The sequence below is a fragment of the Heptranchias perlo genome, chromosome 12, assembly GCF_035084215.1.
Source record: "Heptranchias perlo isolate sHepPer1 chromosome 12, sHepPer1.hap1, whole genome shotgun sequence".
In the NCBI taxonomy this organism is placed as follows: domain Eukaryota; kingdom Metazoa; phylum Chordata; class Chondrichthyes; order Hexanchiformes; family Hexanchidae; genus Heptranchias; species Heptranchias perlo.
In genome coordinates this window covers 75,959,289-75,977,481 of record NC_090336.1, presented here as the reverse complement: position 1 = coordinate 75,977,481, position 18,193 = coordinate 75,959,289, and the positions used below count along the sequence as shown (strand labels likewise).

Genomic DNA, 18,193 nt, shown 5'->3' with positions numbered 1-18,193 from the left:
CACTCACTGCCCACACTCACTGCCCACACTCACTGCTCACACTCACTGCCCACACTCACTGCTCACGCCCACTGCCCACACTCACTGCCCACACTCACTGCCCACACTCACTGCTCACGCCCACTGCCCACACTCACTGCCCACACTCACTGCTCACACTCACTGCCCACACTCACTGCTCACACCCACTGCCCACACCCACTGCCCACACTCACTGTCCACACTCACTGCCCACACTCACTGCCCACACCCACTGCCCACACTCACTGCCCACACTCACTGCTCACACTCACTGCTCACACTCACTGCTCACACCCACTGCCCACACTCACTGCTCACACCCACTGCCCACACTCACTGCCCACACTCACTGCCCACATTCACTGCCCACACCCACTGCCCACACTCACTCCCCACACTCACTCCCCACACTCACTGCCCACACTCACTGCTCACACCCACTGCCCACACTCACTGCCCACACTCACTGCTCACACTCACTGCCCACACCCACTGCTCACACCCACTGCCCACACTCACTGCCCACACTCACTGCTCACACCCACTGCCTACACTCACTGCCCACACTCACTCCCCACACTCACTCCCCACACTCACTGCCCACACTCACTCCCCACACTCACTGCCCACACTCACTGCCCACACTCACTGCCCACACTCACTGCCCACACTCACTGCTCACACCCACTGCCCACACTCACTGCCCACACTCACTCCCCACACTCACTGCCCACACCCACTGCTCACACCCACTGCCCACACCCACTGCCCACACTCACTCCCCACACTCACTGCTCACACTCACTGCCCACACTCACTGCTCACACTCACTGCCCACACTCACTGCCCACACTCACTGCCCACACTCACTGCCCACACTCACTGCTCACACCCACTGCCCACACCCACTGCCCACACCCACTCCCCACACTCACTGCTCACACTCACTGCCCACACTCACTGCCCACACTCACTGCCCACACTCACTGCCCACACTCACTGCCCACACTCACTGCCTGTGCTCACACTCGAAGAACAGGCCCTTGGGTAGAGGCCGAGGGAGGCCCGACTCGAGGCTTTACTCAGTGCGGGAGGGTCAGTACCTGCAGGAGACGATGGGAGAATCCTAAACATCTGGAGCTTTCGCTGAAGCTGCACATTGACCTATTGCCTGGTCACTTCAATACTGATCAGTTACTGGTCATTATCATACATCGCAGGAGGAGGCCATTCGGCCCATCGTGCCTGTGCCGGCTCTTTGAAAGAGCGATCCGATTAATCCCACTCCCCCCGCTCTTTCCCCGTGGCCCTGGAAATTTTCTCCCCTCTGAGTATTTATCCAGTTCCCTTTTGAAAGTTATTATTGAATCTGCTTCCCCCGCCCTTTCAGGCAGCGCGTTCCAGATCAGAACAACTCGCTGCCTTAAAAAATTTCTCCTCATCTCCCCCCTTGCTCTCGAGGCAGTACAAAGAAGGTTCACTCGGTTAATCCCGGGGATGAGGGGGCGGACATATGAGGAGAGGTTGAGTAGATTGGGACTCTACTCATTGGAGTTCAGAAGAATGAGAGGCGATCTTATTGAAACATATAAGATTGTGAAGGGTCTTGATCGGGTGGATGCGGTAAGGATGTTCCCAAGGATGGGTGAAACTAGAACTAGGGGGCATAATCTTAGAATAAGGGGCTGCTCTTTCAAAACTGAGATGAGGAGAAACTTCTTCACTCAGAGGGTAGTAGGTCTGTGGAATTTGCTGCCCCAGGAAGCTGTGGAAGCTACATCATTAAATAAATTTAAAACAGAAATAGACAGTTTCCTAGAAGTAAAGGGAATTAGGGGTTACGGGGAGCGGGCAGGAAATTGGACATGAATTTAGATTTGAGGTTAGGATCAGATCAGCCATGATCTTATTGAATGGCGGAGCAGGCTCGAGGGGCCGATTGGCCTACTCCTGCTCCTATTTCTTATGTTCTTATGGTTCTTTTACCTTAAATTACACAATTACCGTAAATCTGTGTCCTCTGGTTACCGACCCTCCTGCCACTGGAAACAGTTTCTCCTTATTTACTCTATCAAAACCCCTCATGATTTTGAACACCTCGATTAAATCTCCCCTTAACCTTCTCTGCTCTAAGGAGAACAACCCCAGCTTCTCCAGTCTCTCCACATAACTGAAGTCCCACATCCCTGGTACCATTCTAGTAAATCTCCTCTGCACCCTCTCCGAGGCCTTGACATCCTTCCTAAAGTGCGGTGCCCAGAATTGGACACAATACTCCAGCTGAGGCCTAGCCGGTGATTTATAAAGGTTTAGCAAAACTTCCTTGCTTTTTTACTCGATGCCTCTGTTTATAAAGCCCAGGATCCTGTATGCTTTTTTGAACAGCCTTCTCAACCTGTCCTGCCACCTTCAAAGATTTGTGTGTGTGCAGCCCCAGGTCTCCCTGTTCCTGCTCCCCCTTTAAAATTGTACCATTTACCTGTCGTTTACCTGTTGTTTACTGCCATTTACCTGTCACCTGTCATTTACCTGTCATTTACCTGTCGTTTACTGTTGTTTACCTGTTGTTTACCTGCCGTTTACCTGTTGTTTACCTGTCATTTTCCTGTCGTTTACCTGTTGTTTACCTGTTGTTTACCTGCCGTTTACCTGTTGTTTACCTGTCATTTTCCTGTCATTTACTTGTCGTTTACTGTTGTTTACCTGTTGTTTACCTGCTGTTTACCTTCCGTTTACCTGTTGTTTACCTGTCATTTTCCTGTCGTTTACCTGTTGTTTACCTGTCATTTACCTGGCATTTTTCTGTCGTTTAACCTGTTGTTAACCTGCTATATATTTCTTAATGCTAAAGGGATCAAGGGATATGGGGAAAAAGCGGGAACAGAGTACTGAGTTAGACGATCAGCCATGATCATTTTGAATGGTGGAGCAGGCCCGAAGGGCCGAATGGCCTACTCTTGCTCCTATTTTCTATGTTTCTATGTTTCTATGCTGTTTACCTGTTGTTTACCTGCGGTTTTCCTGCCTTTTACCTGTAGTTTACCTCTTGTCTACCTGTTGTTTACTGCCATTTACCTATTGTTTACTGTTGTTAACCTGTTGTTTTCCTGTCGTTTACCTGGGATGGCAGTACTGACGTATGAGGAGAGATTGGGTCGACTCGGCCTATATTCACTGGAGTTTAGAAGAATGAGAGGTGATCTCATCGAAACATATAAAATTCTAACAGGACTAGACAGACTGGATGCAGGGAGGATGTTCCCGATGGCTGGGGAGTCCAGAACCAGGGGTCACAGTCTCAGGATACGGGGTATGCCATTTAGAACCGAGATGAGGAGAAATGTCTTCACTCAGAGGGTGGTGAACCTGTGGAATTCTCTACCACAGGAGGCTGTGGAGGCCAAGTCATTAGATGTATTCAAGAAGGAGATAGATATATTTCTTAATGCTAAAGGGATCAAGGGATATGAGGAAAAAGCGGGAACAGGGTACTGAGTTAGACGATCAGCCATGATCATTTTGAATGGTGGAGCAGGCCCGAAGGGCCGAATGGCCTACTCTTGCTCCTATTTTCTATGTTTCTATGTTTCTATGTTTACCTGTGGTTTACCTGTTGTTTACTGCCGTTTACCTGTTATTGCAGTGCACACTGGGGACCAACCCTATCAGTGTTGCTGCTCCGGCCCTGGATGGTGACAGCTTTGTTCTGGACATGGCCACATCAGCGGTGTCTCTGGGAAAGGTGAGGCAGATTTTGTTATTTACGTTCAGGTGGTTTTGATTAAACTACACTTAAACCCATCTGCTGCTGAAACCCTCATTCCTGCCTTTCTTATTTCCAGACTCGACTGTTCCAATGCTCTCCTGGCCGGCCTCCCACCTTCCACCCTCCATAAACTTGAGCTCATCCAAAACTCTGCTGCCCCGTATCCTAACTCGCACCAAGTCCCGTTCACCCATCACCCCCTGTGCTCGCTGACCAACACTGGCTCCCGGTCCGGGAACACCTCAAATTAAAAATTCTCTGTAACCTCCTCCAGCCCCTGCAACCCTCCGAGATCTCTGCGCTCCTCCAATTCTGGCCTCTTGCGTATCCCCCGATTTTAATCGCTCCACCATTGGCGGCCGTGCCTTCAGCTGCCTGGGCCCTAAGCTCTGGAATTCCCTCCCTAAAACTCTCCGCCTCTCTCTCTCTCCTCCTTTAAGACGCTCCTTAAAACCTCCCTCTTTGACCGAGCTTTTGGTCACCTGTCCTAGTATCTCCTGATGTGGCTCGGTGTCAAGTTTTGTTTGATAATCGCTCCTGTGAAGCACCTTGGGACGTTTTACTACGTTAAAGGCTCTATATAAATGCAGGTTGTTGTCGTTGTGTGTCACTGATGTGCAAAACCTGGTTGTTGAGCTGTCCCATTTTCTTCTCTTTAGATAGAAGTTCACCACAGACGTGGGGAGAAGGTTCCGGTGGGATGGGGGTGTGATTCCAATGGCAGAGACAGCACTGATCCAGCACTGGTTCTGCAGGGTGGAGGGCTGGTGCCTCTCGGTGGAAGTGAGGCCACAAGTAAGAGTGATTTTTATCAAAATGTCTTTTTCACAAGATCATTATGGAAGAGTGAGGCCATTCAGCCCATCTGAATCCATCCACCCAGAGTGAAGCTAACATCCCATATTGTCGCATCCAATTGTCTCTTTAATGATCCCAGGCTTTTCCCTCCTTTACTTTATCCCATGTCTTCACCTTCCTGGGTGAAGAATTTCCTGGTATCAGTTCTGAATTTGCCTTTTACTAACTCGAACCTTGCCCTCCTTGTCCTACTACATATGAACATACGAACATATGAACACACAAACATGTAAACATATGAACACATAAACATATGAACATACAAACATACAAACACACACATACAGACATATGAACACACGAACATACGAATGCACGGACATATGAACATGTGAACACAAACATATGGACATACAAACATATGAACATGTGAACACACAAACATGTGAACATATGAACACACAAACATGCAAAATTGACGGGCAGGAAAAGACCAGCTGGTCCATCAATCCTGCCCCCAATTTCTACTCTCGCATTTTAATTTAAAATAATAACCTGGATTTATCTCATCCATTCCCTTAACAATCTAATCACCATCGATATGATCACCTCTCAGACACTTCCTTTCCCAGTTGAATAGCCCAAAGGGGTGAAATTAGAATCTTCGGCAGCACAAAAATTTAAGTCAATGGAAAAGAAAACGAGCAGGTGTGAAACGTGCTGCGATTGGCTGTGGCCTGGCTCGCACTCACGCCGAAAATCAATTTCACCCACGCGGAGGCTCTCCGTCTTTCCCCATAATGCAGACCCGGACCCCGGGGATCAGACTCGCACCTCCTCTCTGCACTGCCTCCCACAGTCAAATATCTCCCTTGTGTCTCCGTGACTAGAACTGGACACAGTGCTCAAAGTGAGTCTGACCAGAACTGGACACAGTGCTCAAGGTGAGTCTGACCAGAACTGGACACAGTGCTCAAGGTGGGTCTGACCAGAACTGGACACAGTGCTCAAGGTGGGTCTGACCAGAACTGGACACAGTGCTCAAGGTGAGTCTGACCAGAACTGGACACAGTGCTCAAGGTGAGTCTGACCAGAACTGGACACAGTGCTCAAGGTGGGTCTGACCAGAACTGGACACAGTGCTCAAGGTGGGTCTGACCAGAACTGGACAAAGTGAACAAGGTGAGTCTGACCAGAACTGGACACAGTGCTCAAGGTGGGTCTGACCAGAACTGGACACAGTGCTCAAGGTGGGTCTGACCAGAACTGGTCACAGTGAACAAGGTGAGTCTGACCAGAACTGAACACAGTGCACAAGGTGGGTCTGACCAGAACTGGACACAGTGAACAAGGTGGGTCTGACCAGAACTGGACACAGTGCTCAAGGTGAGTCTGACCAGAACTGGACACAGTGCTCAAGGTGAGTCTGACCAGAACTGGACACAGTGAACAAGGTGGGTCTGACCAGAACTGGTCACAGTGAACAAGGTGAGTCTGACCAGAACTGAACACAGTGCACAAGGAGGGTCTGACCAGAACTGGACACAGTGAACAAGGTGGGTCTGACCAGAACTGAACACAGTGCACAAGGACGGTCTGACCAGAACTGGACACAGTGAACAAGGTGGGTCTGACCAGAACTGGACACAGTGCTCAAGGTGAGTCTGACCAGAACTGGACACAGTGCACAAGGTGAGTCTGACCAGAACTGGACACAGTGCACAAGGTGGGTCTGACCAGAACTGGACACAGTGCTCAAGGTGGGTCTGACCAGAACTGGACACAGTGCACAAGGTGAGTCTGACCAGAACTGGACACAGTGCACAAGGTGAGTCTGACCAGAACTGGACACAGTGCACAAGGTGGGTCTGACCAGAACTGGACACAGTGCTCAAGGTGAGTCTGACCAAAGCCCTGGACAGTTTGATCATCACCTCCCTGACGTAAACCCTCTTGTTCTCGCTGTAGTTCAGTGTCCTATTTGCTCTGTTGATTGCTGCTCTGCACTGGTTGGACATGTTTAGCGTTGAGTTAACTGAGACTCGTGGCTTTTTCTTGGCCTATTTCAGCTCCAGTCACAGAGGACGTGTGGCATCGATTTTTCATTCCCATGTGTAGCACTTTCCATTCCTCTCCATTAATCTCCACCCACCATTGTTCACCACCCTTGCTTATTTTATCTAACTCTGAGCTGCGTTCTTTGGTTCCCCTGATCCTCCTAGTCAGATATCATCTGCTAATGTGCCCACTTTGCATTGAGTTTCTAAATCCAGGTCTTTGATGTAAATTAGAAACAGTAGTAGTCCAAACATCGAACCCTGGGGTAATGCACTTAGTACAGAACCTCGCCCCAACATAACTCTTGTAGCCACAGTGTCAATGTGGCTCATCCAGTAAAGCTTGTGGTCATTGGCGACCCCCTGGATGTTGATGGTGGGGCCTCATTGATGGTGGTGCCATTGAAGGTCAAGGGGTGATGCCAGGCTTTCTGTTGTACAAGATGGTCACCTGTCAGCCCAAACCTAAAGGTTATCCAGCTCCTGCTGTAGGTTGGGATGAGGCTGTTTGACCATTGGAAGAGTTGTGAATGGAACGAAACATCGGAATCATCGGAAACATGTGGAATCATCAGTGAACAGCCCCACTTCTGACCTTACGATGGAAGGAAGGCCATTGATGAAGCAGTTGGAGATAGTTGGGCCTCGGACACTGCCCTGAGGTACTCCTGCAGCAATGTCCAGGGGCTGAGATGATTGGCCTCCAACAACCACAACCATCTTCCTTTAGAATGGCTCCAGCCACTGGAGAGTTTCCCCATTGACCTCAGTGTACTAGGAATCCTTGGGGCCACTCGGCCAAATGTCAGCTTGATGTCACCTCATCTCTGGAATTCAGCTCTTCTGCCCAGTTCTGGACCAAGGCTGTGATAAGATCTGGAGCTGAGTGATCCACTGAGCATCGGTGAGCAGGTTATTGGTGAGTAAGTGCCGCTTGATAGCACTGTCGATGACACCATCCATCACTTTACTGATGATTAAGAGGGAGCTGATGGGCCGGGAATTGGCTGGGTTAGATTGAACTTATTTTTTGTGGACAGGATATATCTGGGTAGATGCCAGTGTTATAGGTGCACCAGGACAGTTTTGTCAGGGGAATGACTAGCTCGGGAGCACAGGTCTTCAGCACAACAGCCAGGTATTATCAGGGCCCAAAGCCTTCGCTGTGTCCAGTGCAGTCAGCCACTACTAGATGTCACACGGAGTGAACCGAATTGGCTGGAGACTGGAATCGGTGAAGGTGGGACGTTGGGAGGAGGCTGAGTAGAATCATTCACTTGGCACTCCTGGCTGAAGACTCTTGTAAACATTTCAGTCTTGTCTCTTGCACTCACCTGCTGGGCTCCACCATCGATGAGGATGGCGATGTCCAAGGAGCCTCCTCCTTCCATTAGTTGCCTGGCTGTCCACCAACATTCTCAGCAGGGCCACTGAGCTTTTCTCTGATCCATTGGTTGCAGCACTGCTCAGTCCTGTCTCTAGCCTGCTGCTTTTGCTGTTTAGCTGCAGGTAACCCCGCATAGTAGCTTCACTAGGTTTGTACCTTATTCTAAAGGTATGCCACGGTGCTGCTCCCAGCAAGCCCTTCGACACTCCCCATTGGACCAGGGCTGGTCTCCTGGCTCGATGGTGATGGAGGAGTCAGGGATATGCCGGGCCATGAGGTTACAGATTGGAGGGAGGAGGGTTCATGGGAGGGGAGACAAGGAGAGAGGAAGGGAGCGGAGAGGAGGGGAGGGGAAAGGAGGGAGGAGAGGGAAGGAACCATAGGATGGAAGGGAACGAGAGGGGAGGTGAGAGCATGAGAGGGGAGGCGAGGGCATGAGAGGGGAGTGGAGTAAAGGGGAGGGGTGAACATAAGAACATTAGAAATAGGAGCAGGAGTAGGCCATCCGGCCCCTCAATCCTGCTCCGCCATTCAACAAGCTCATGGCTGATCTTTTCAACACCATTTTCCTGCACCATCCCCATATCCCTTGATGCCTTTAATATCTAGAAGTCTATCGATCTCTGTTTTGAATGTACTCAATGACTGAGCCTCCACAGCCCTCTGGGGGAGAGAATTCCAAAGATTCACCACCCTCTGAGTGAAGAAATTCCTCCTCATCTCAGTCCTAAATGGCCGACCCCTTATTCTGAGACTGTGACCCCTGGTTCTAGATTCCCCACCCAGAGGAAACATCCTCCCAGCATCTACCCTGTCGAGCCCTGTAAGAATTTTGTATGTTTCAATGAGATCACCTCTCATTCTTCTAAACTCCAGTGAATACCGTGTTGTTTCAGTACCGTGTTGTTACCGTGTTGTTTCAGTACCATGTTGTTACCGTGTTGTTTCAGTACCATGTTGTTACCGTGTTGTTTCAGTACCATGTTGTTACCGTGTTGTTTCAGTACCATGTTGTTACCGTGTTGTTTCAGTACCATGTTGTTACTGTGTTGTTTCAGTACCATGTTGTTACCGTGTTGTTTCAGTACCATGTTACCGTGTTGTTTCAGTACCATGTTACCGTGTTGTTTCAGTACCATGTTACCGTGTTGTTTCAGTACCATGTTGTTACCGTGTTGTTTCAGTACCATGTTGTTACTGTGTTGTTTCAGTACCATGTTGTTACCGTGTTGTTTCAGTACCATGTTGTTACCGTGTTGTTTCAGTACCATGTTGTTACCGTGTTGTTTCAGTACCATGTTGTTACCGTGTTGTTTCAGTACCATGTTACCACCGTGTTGTTTCAGTACCATGTTACCGTGTTGTTTCAGTACCATGTTGTTACTGTGTTGTTTCAGTACCATGTTGTTACCGTGTTGTTTCAGTACCATGTTGTTACCGTGTTGTTTCAGTACCATGTTGTTACCGTGTTGTTTCAGTACCATGTTGTTACCGTGTTGTTTCAGTACCATGTTGTTACCGTGTTGTTTCAGTACCATGTTGTTACCGTGTTGTTTCAGTACCATGTTGTTACCGTGTTGTTTCAGTACCATGTTGTTACCGTGTTGTTTCAGTACCATGTTGTTACCGTGTTGTTTCAGTACCATGTTGTTACCGTGTTGTTTCAGTACCATGTTGTTACCGTGTTGTTTCAGTACCATGTTGTTACCGTGTTGTTTCAGTACCATGTTGTTACCGTGTTTCAGTACCGAGTGCTGTGTTTCTGTTTACAGGTGGTTATAAAGGCTACGGGCTGAGTATGATGGTGGAGGTCTTTTGTGGTGTGCTCTCAGGATCACATTATAGTAAAAACATCCGTACTTGGAAGGAGACAAACGAGGTCGCTGATCTGGTAAGGAGTCACTGTCGCTGCATTTAGTAACTGCGTCAGTGCGTCAAATAAAAAACTGTGACTAGTATCAGTAATGGTGACCATGAAACTACTGGATTGTCGTACAAACCCATCGGGTTCACTAATGTCTTATAATAAACGGAGGCATGGCAGGGCAGCTCAGATCCATCGAATGCATGGACTGTGCCATGTGGGAACTCCACAATGTTTCCCGTGTCCTAGAAAAACACAGGTGCAGGAAGTGTCGTCAGCTGGAGGAGCTCGAGCTCAGGATACCTGCCGTCCTTACCCGGTCTGGCCTATATGTGACTCCAGACCCACAGCAATGTGGTTGATTCTTAATTGCCCTCTGAAATGGCCTAGCAAGCCACTCAGTTGTCCAATCCCACTACAAAAAGTCATAATAAGAATAAAACCGGACGGACCACCCGGCATCGGACCACTAGGCACCGGACACGACAACGGCAAAACACCAAGCCCAGTCGACCCTGCAAGGTCCTCCTCACTAACATCTGGGGACTTGTGCCAAAATTGGGAGAGCTGTCCCACAGACTAGTCAAGCAACAGCCTGACATAGCCATACTCACAGAATCATATCTTTCAGCCAACGTCCCAGACTCTTCCATCACCATCCCTGGGGATGTCCTGTCCCACCGGCAGGACAGACCCACCAGAGGTGGCGGTACAGTGATATACAGTCAGGAGGGAGTGGCCCTGGGAGTCCTCAACATTGACTCTGGACCCCATGAAATCTCATGGCATCAGGTCAAACATGGGCAAGGAAACCTCCTGCTGATTACCACCGACCGTCCTCCCTCAGCTGATGAATCAGTCCTCCTCCATGTTGAACACCACTTGGAGGAAGCACTGAGGGTAGCAAGGGCACAAAATGTACTCTGGGTGGGGGACTTCAATGTCCATCATCAAGAGTGGCTCGGTAGCACCACTACTGGCCGAGCTGGCCAGTCCTGAAGGACAGAGCTGCCAGACTGGGCCTGCGGCAGGTGGTGAACGAACCAACACGAGGGAAAAACTTACTTGACCTCGTCCTCACCAATCTACCTGTCGCAAATGCATCTGTCCATGACAGTATTGGTAGGAGTGACCACCGCACAGTCCTCGTGGAGACGAAGTCCCGTCTTCGCACTGAGGACACCATCCAATGTGTTGTGTGGCACTACCACCGTGCTAAATGGGATAGATTCAGAACAGATCTAGCAGCTCAAAACTGGGCATCCATGAGGCGCTGTGGGCCATCAGCAGCAGCAGAATTGTATTCCAGCACAATCTGTAACCTCATGGCCCGGCATATTCCTCACTCTACCATTACCAACAAGCCAGGGGATCAACCCTGGTTCAATGAGGAGTGTAGAAGAGCATGCCAGGAGCAGCACCAGGCGTACCTAAAAATGAGGTGCCAACCTGATGAAGCTGCAACTCAGGACGACATGCATGCTAAACAGCGGAAGCAACATGCTATAGACAGAGCTAAGCAATTCCACAACCAACGGATCAGATCAAAGCTCTGCAGTCCTGCCACATCCAGTCGTGAATGGTGGTGGATAATTAAACAACTAACGGGAGGAGGAGGCTCTGTAAACATCCCCATCCTCAATGATGGCAGAGTCCAGCACGTGAGTGCAAAAGACAAGGCTGAAGCGTTTGCAACCATCTTCAGCCAGAAGTGCCGAGTGGATGATCCATCTCAGCCTCCTCCCGATATCCCCACCATCACAGAAGCCAGTCTTCAGCCAATTCGATTCACTCCACATGATATCAAGAAACGGCTGAGTGCACTGGATACAGCAAAGGCTATGGGCCCCGACAACATCCCGGCTGTAGTGCTGAAGACTTGTGCTCCAGAACTAGCTGCGCCTCTAGCCAAGCTGTTCCAGTACAGCTACAACACTGGCATCTACCTGACAATGTGGAAAATTGCCCAGGTATGTCCTGTCCACAAAAAGCAGGACAAACCCAATCCGCTCAATCATCAGCAAAGTGATGGAAGGTGTCGTCGACACTGCTATCAAGCGGCACTTACTCACCAATAACCTGCTCACCGATGCTCAGTTTGGGTTCCGCCAGGACCACTCGGCTCCAGACCTCATTACAGCGTTGGTCCAAACATGGACAGAAGAACTGAATTCCAGAGGTGAGGTGAGAGTGACTGCCCTTGACATCAAGGCAGCATTTGACCGAGTGTGGCACAAGGAGCCCGAGTAAAATTGAAGTCAATGGGAATCAGGGGGAAAACTCTCCAGTGGCTGGAGTCATACCTCGCACAAAGGAAGATGGTAGTGGTTGTTGGAGGCCAATCATCTCAGCCCCAGGACATTGGTGCAGGAGTTCCTCAGGGCAGTGTCCTCGGCCCAACCACCTTCAGCTTCTTCATCAATGACCTTCCCTCCATCATAAGGTCAGAAATGGGGATGTTCGCTGATGATTGCACAGTGTTCAGTTCCATTCGCAACCCCTCAGATAATGAAGCAGTCTGAGCCTGCATGCAGCAAGACCTGGACAACATCCAAGTTTGGGCTAATAAGTGCCAGGCAATCACCATCTCCAACAAGAGAGAGTCTAACCACCTCCCCTTGACATTCAACGGCATTACCATCGCCGAATCTCCCACCATCAACATCGGCGCGGGGGTGCTCCTGCCTCCAGCGGCACGGGGGGGCTCCTGCCTCCGGCGGCGCGGGGGCCCCTGCCTCTGGCGGGGGTGCTCCTGCCTCAGGCGGCGCGGGGGCCCCTGCCTCTGGCGGGGGTGCTCCTGCCTCAGGCGGCGCGGGGGCCCCTGCCTCTGGCGGGGCTGCTCCTGCCTCAGGCGGCACGGGGGCCCCTGCCTCTGGCGGGGGTGCTCCTGCCTCTGGCGGCGCGGGGGTGCTCCTGCCTCAGGCGGCGCGGCGGCCCCTGCCTCTGGCGGGGGGGCTCCTGCCTCCGGCAGTGTGTTAGTCGGCCGACAGTGGGGAGGTGTTACTGGATCTGGTTATCAGCAATGAGATGAAACAGGTGGGTGATTCCTCGGGAGCAGAGTCAGGACCACAATATGACATGGGTTAAAATCCAACTAGAAAGGGAAAAATTCAGTATAAAAACTCGAGGACCAGAGTGGGTCAGCGCAGAGATTAGAGAGACGGGGAGTGAGGGGAGCGGAGGGGAGTGAGCGGAGGGGAGTGAGCGGAGGGGAGGGGAGTGAGCGGAGGGGAGGGGAGTGAGCGGAGGGGAGGGGGAGTGAGCTGAGGGGAGGGGAGTGAGCTGAGGGGAGTGAGCTGAGGGGAGTGAGCTGAGGGGAGTGAGCGGAGGGGAGGGGAGTGAGCTGAGGGGAGTGAGCTGAGGGGAGTGAGGGGAGGGGAGTGAGGGGAGAGGAAGTGAGGGGAGGGGAGTGAGCTGAGGGGAGGGGAGGGGAGTGAGCTGAGGGGAGGGGAGTGAGCTGAGCTGAGGGGAGGGGGGAGTGAGCTGAGGGGAGGGGGGGGTGTGAGGGGAGGGGGAGTGAGCTGAGGGGAGGGGGGAGTGAGCTGAGGGGAGTGAGCTGAGGGGAGGGGGGAGTGAGCTGAGGGGAGTGAGCTGAGGGGAGTGAGCTGAGGGGAGGGGGGAGTGAGCTGAGGGGAGGGGGGAGTGAGCTGAGGGGAGTGAGCTGAGGGGAGTGAGCTGAGGGGAGGGGGGAGTGAGCTGAGGGGAGGGGGGAGTGAGCTGAGGGGAGGGGGGGGAGTGAGGGGAGGGGGAGTGAGCTGAGGGGAGGGAGGAGTGAGCTGAGGGGAGGGGGGAGTGAGCTGAGGGGAGGGAGGAGTGAGCTGAGGGGAGGGAGGAGTGAGCTGAGGGGAGGGAGGAGTGAGCTGAGGGGAGTGAGCTGAGGGGAGGGGGGAGTGAGCTGAGGGGAGGGGGGAGTGAGCTGAGGGGAGGGAGGAGTGAGCTGAGGGGAGTGAGCTGAGGGGAGGGGGAGTGAGCTGAGGGGAGTGAGCTGAGGGGAGGGAGGAGTGAGCTGAGGGGAGTGAGCTGAGGGGAGTGAGCTGAGGGGAGGGGGGAGTGAGCTGAGGGGAGTGAGCTGAGGGGAGAGGGGAGTGAGCTGAGGGGAGGGGGGAGTGAGCTGAGGGGAGGGAGGAGTGAGCTGAGGGGAGGGAGGAGTGAGCTGAGGGGAGGGGGGAGTGAGCTGAGGGGAGGGAGGAGTGAGCTGAGGGGAGGGGGGAGTGAGCTGAGGGGAGGGGGGAGTGAGCTGAGGGGAGGGAGGAGTGAGCTGAGGGGAGTGAGCTGAGGGAGGGGGGAGTGAGGTGAGGGGAGGGAGGAGTGAGCTGAGGGGAGTGAGCTGAGGGGAGGGGGGAGTGAGCTGAGGGGAGGGGGGAGTGAGCTGAGGGGAGGGGGGAGTGAGCTGAGGGGAGGGAGGAGTGAGCTGAGGGGAGGGAGGAGTGAGCTGAGGGGAGGGAGGAGGTGAGCTGAGGGGAGTGAGCTGAGGGGAGGGGGGAGTGAGCTGAGGGGAGTGAGCTGAGGGGAGGGAGGAGTGAGCTGAGGGGAGGGAGGAGTGAGCTGAGGGGAGTGAGCTGAGGGGAGGGAGCTGAGGGGAGGGAGGAGTGAGCTGAGGGGAGTGAGCTGAGGGGAGGGGGAGTGAGCTGAGGGGAGAGGGGAGTGAGCTGAGGGGAGTGAGCTGAGGGGAGGGGGGAGTGAGCTGAGGGGAGTGAGCTGAGGGGAGAGGGGAGTGAGCTGAGGGGAGAGGGGAGTGAGCTGAGGGGAGGGAGGAGTGAGCTGAGGGGAGGGGGGAGTGAGCTGAGGGGAGTGAGCTGAGGGGAGGGGGGAGTGAGCTGAGGGGAGGGAGGAGTGAGCTGAGGGGAGGGGGGAGTGAGCTGAGGGGAGGGAGGAGTGAGCTGAGGGGAGGGAGGAGTGAGCTGAGGGGAGGGAGGAGTGAGCTGAGGGGAGTGAGCTGAGGGGAGGGGGGAGTGAGCTGAGGGGAGGGGGGAGTGAGCTGAGGGGAGGGAGGAGGAGTGAGCTGAGGGGAGGGGGGAGTGAGCTGAGGGGAGTGAGCTGAGGGGAGGGAGGAGTGAGCTGAGGGGAGTGAGCTGAGGGGAGGGGGGAGTGAGCTGAGGGGAGGGAGGAGTGAGCTGAGGGGAGGGAGGAGTGAGCTGAGGGGAGTGAGCTGAGGGGAGGGGGGAGTGAGCTGAGGGGAGGGAGGAGTGAGCTGAGGGGAGTGAGCTGAGGGGAGGGGGGGAGTGAGCTGAGGGGAGGGAGGAGTGAGCTGAGGGGAGGGGGGAGTGAGCTGAGGGGAGTGAGCTGAGGGGAGGGAGGAGTGAGCTGAGGGGAGGGGGGAGTGAGCTGAGGGGAGGGAGGAGTGAGCTGAGGGGAGGGGGGAGTGAGCTGAGGGGAGGGAGGAGTGAGCTGAGGGGAGGGAGGAGTGAGCTGAGGGGAGGGAGGAGTGAGCTGAGGGGAGTGAGCTGAGGGGAGGGGGGAGTGAGCTGAGGGGAGGGGGGAGTGAGCTGAGGGGAGGGAGGAGTGAGCTGAGGGGGAGTGAGCTGAGGGGAGGGGGGAGTGAGCTGAGGGGAGGGAGGAGTGAGCTGAGGGGAGGGAGGAGTGAGCTGAGGGGAGTGAGCTGAGGGGAGGGGGGAGTGAGCTGAGGGGAGGGAGGAGTGAGCTGAGGGGAGTGAGCTGAGGGGAGGGGGGAGTGAGCTGAGGGGAGGGAGGAGTGAGCTGAGGGGAGGGAGGAGTGAGCTGAGGGGAGTGAGCTGAGGGGAGGGGGGAGTGAGCTGAGGGGAGGGGGGAGTGAGCTGAGGGGAGGGAGGAGTGAGCTGAGGGGAGGGAGGAGTGAGCTGAGGGGAGTGAGCTGAGGGGAGGGGGGAGTGAGCTGAGGGGAGGGAGGAGTGAGCTGAGGGGAGGGAGGAGTGAGCTGAGGGGAGGGAGGAGTGAGCTGAGGGGAGGGGGGGAGAGAAATGATCTCACGGGATGTTTTTAGAAAAGAAATTGCAAAAATTCAGAATAAAATATTCGACTAAAAAGACGGAATTTGCGAGTTTCGGGGATTGCGAGTTTCCGGGATTTGCGAGTTTCCGGGATTTGCGAGTTTCCGGGAGTTGCGAGTTTCGGGGATTTGCGAGTTTCGGGGATTTGCGAGTTTCGGGGATTTGCGAGTTTCCGGGATTTGCGAGTTTCCGGGATTTGCGAGTTTCGGGATTTGCGAGTTTCCGGGATTTGCGAGTTTCGGGGATTTGCGAGTTTCGGGGATTTGCGAGTTTCCGGGATTTGCGAGTTTCCGGGATTTGCGAGTTTCCGGGATTTGCGAGTTTCGGGGATTTGCGAGTTTCCGGGATTTGCGAGTTTCGGGGATTTGCGAGTTTCCGGGAGTTGCGAGTTTCGGGGATTTGCGAGTTTCCGGATTTGCGAGTTTCCGGGATTTGCGAGTTTCGGGGATTTGCGAGTTTCCGGGATTTGCGAGTTTCCGGGATTTGCGAGTTTCCGGGATTTGCGAGTTTCCGGGATTTGCGAGTTTCGGGGTGCCTGATGGAAATGAAGAAGCTCGACCCCAATTAAAAGGGTTTATGAGGATTAAAGGATAAAAATAATGAACAAACTCGAGGGGAATGTGAGAAATAAAGAGGCTCAGAGCAGGGTCAGAAAAACGACGGAAAAATATCACAAACACGTCAAAAGGAGAATTAAATATTTAACAAATGTATCAGCAAAGAGAGAATTCATAAAGGTGAGGGGGGTCGAGGGGGGATTGTTAAAGGTGAGGGGGGGTCGAGGGGGGATTGTTAAAGGTGAGGGGGGGTCGAGGGAGGATTGTTAAAGGTGAGGGGGGGTCGAGGGGGATTGTTAAAGGTGAGGGGGGGTCGAGGGGGGATTGCTAAAGGTGAGGGGGGGTCGAGGGGGGGATTGTTAAAGGTGAGGGGGGGTCGAGGGGGATTGTTAAAGGTGAGGGGGGGTCGAGGGGGGATTGTTAAAGGTGAGGGGGGGTCGAGGGGGGATTGTTAAAGGTGAGGTGGGGTCGAGGGGGGATTGTTAAAGGTGAGGGGGGGTCGAGGGGGGATTGTTAAAGGTGAGGGGGGGTCGAGGGGGGATTGTTAAAGGTGAGGGGGGGTCGAGGGGGGATTGTTAAAGGTGAGGGGGGGTCGAGGGGGGATTGTTAAAGGTGAGGGAGGGTCGAGGGGGGATTGTTAAAGGTGAGGGAGGGTCGAGGGGGGATTGTTAAAGGTGAGGGGGGGTCGAGGGGGGATTGTTAAAGGTGAGGGGGGGTCGAGGGGGGATTGTTAAAGGTGAGGGGGGTCGAGGGGGGATTGTTAAAGGTGAGGGGGGGGTCGAGGGGGATTGTTAAAGGTGAGGGGGGGTCGAGGGGGGATTGTTAAAGGTGAGGGGGGGTCGAGGGGGGATTGTTAAAGGTGAGGGGGGTCGAGGGGGGGATTGTTAAAGGTGAGAGGGGGGTCGAGGGAGGATTGTTAAAGGTGAGGGGGGGTCGAGGGGGATTGTTAAAGGTGAGGGGGGGGTCGAGGGGGGATTGTTAAAGGTGAGGAGGGGTCGAGGGGGGATTGTTAAAGGTGAGGGGGGGTCGAGTGGGGATTGTTAAAGGTGAGGGGGGGTCGAGGGGGGGATTGATAAAGGTGAGGGGGGGGTCGAGGGAGGATTGTTAAGGTGAGGGGGGGTCGAGGGGGGATTGTTAAAGGTGAGGGGGGGTCGAGGGGGGATTGTTAAGGTGAGAGGGGGTCGAGGGGGGATTGTTAAAGGTGAGGGAGGGTCGAGGGGGGATTGTTAAAGGTGAGGGGGGTCGAGGGAGGATTGTTAAGGTGAGGGGGGGGTCGAGGGGGGATTGTTAAAGGTGAGGGGGGGTCGAGGGGGGGATTGTTAAAGGTGAGGTGGGGGTCGAGGGGGGATTGTTAAAGGTGAGGTGGGGTCGAGGGGGGATTGTTAAAGGTGAGGTGGGGTCGAGGGGGGATTGTTAAAGGTGAGGGGGGGTCGAGGGGGATTGTTAAAGGTGAGGGGGGGTCGAGGGGGGGATTGTTAAGGTGAGGGGGGGTCGAGGGGGGATTGTTAAAGGTGAGGGGGGGTCGAGGGGAGATTGTTAAAGGTGAGGGAGGGTCGAGGGGGGATTGTTAAAGGTGAGGGGGGGGTCGAGGGATGATTGTTAAAGGTGAGGTGGGGTCGAGGCGGATTGTTAAAGGTGAGGTGGGGTCGAGGGGGGATTGTTAAAGGTGAGGGGGGGTCGAGGGAGGATAGTTAAAGGTGAGGGGGGGGTCGAGGGAGGATTGTTAAAGGTGAGGTGGGGTCGAGGGGGGATTGTTAAAGGTGAGGGGGGGTCGAGG

At 53.8% G+C, this 18,193-nt stretch overlaps 1 protein-coding gene across 1 annotated transcript in view; it reads left to right on the top strand.

The window, feature by feature from the left end:
* Positions 1–18,193, top strand: part of LOC137327767 (uncharacterized oxidoreductase YjmC-like) — an 84,137-nt gene that overhangs the window by 25,330 nt on the left and 40,614 nt on the right. The window contains 3 exon segments of the mRNA XM_067993576.1: positions 3,665–3,763; positions 4,447–4,582; positions 9,802–9,920. Of these exon segments, the coding sequence (XP_067849677.1) occupies positions 3,665–3,763; positions 4,447–4,582; positions 9,802–9,920 (354 nt within the window).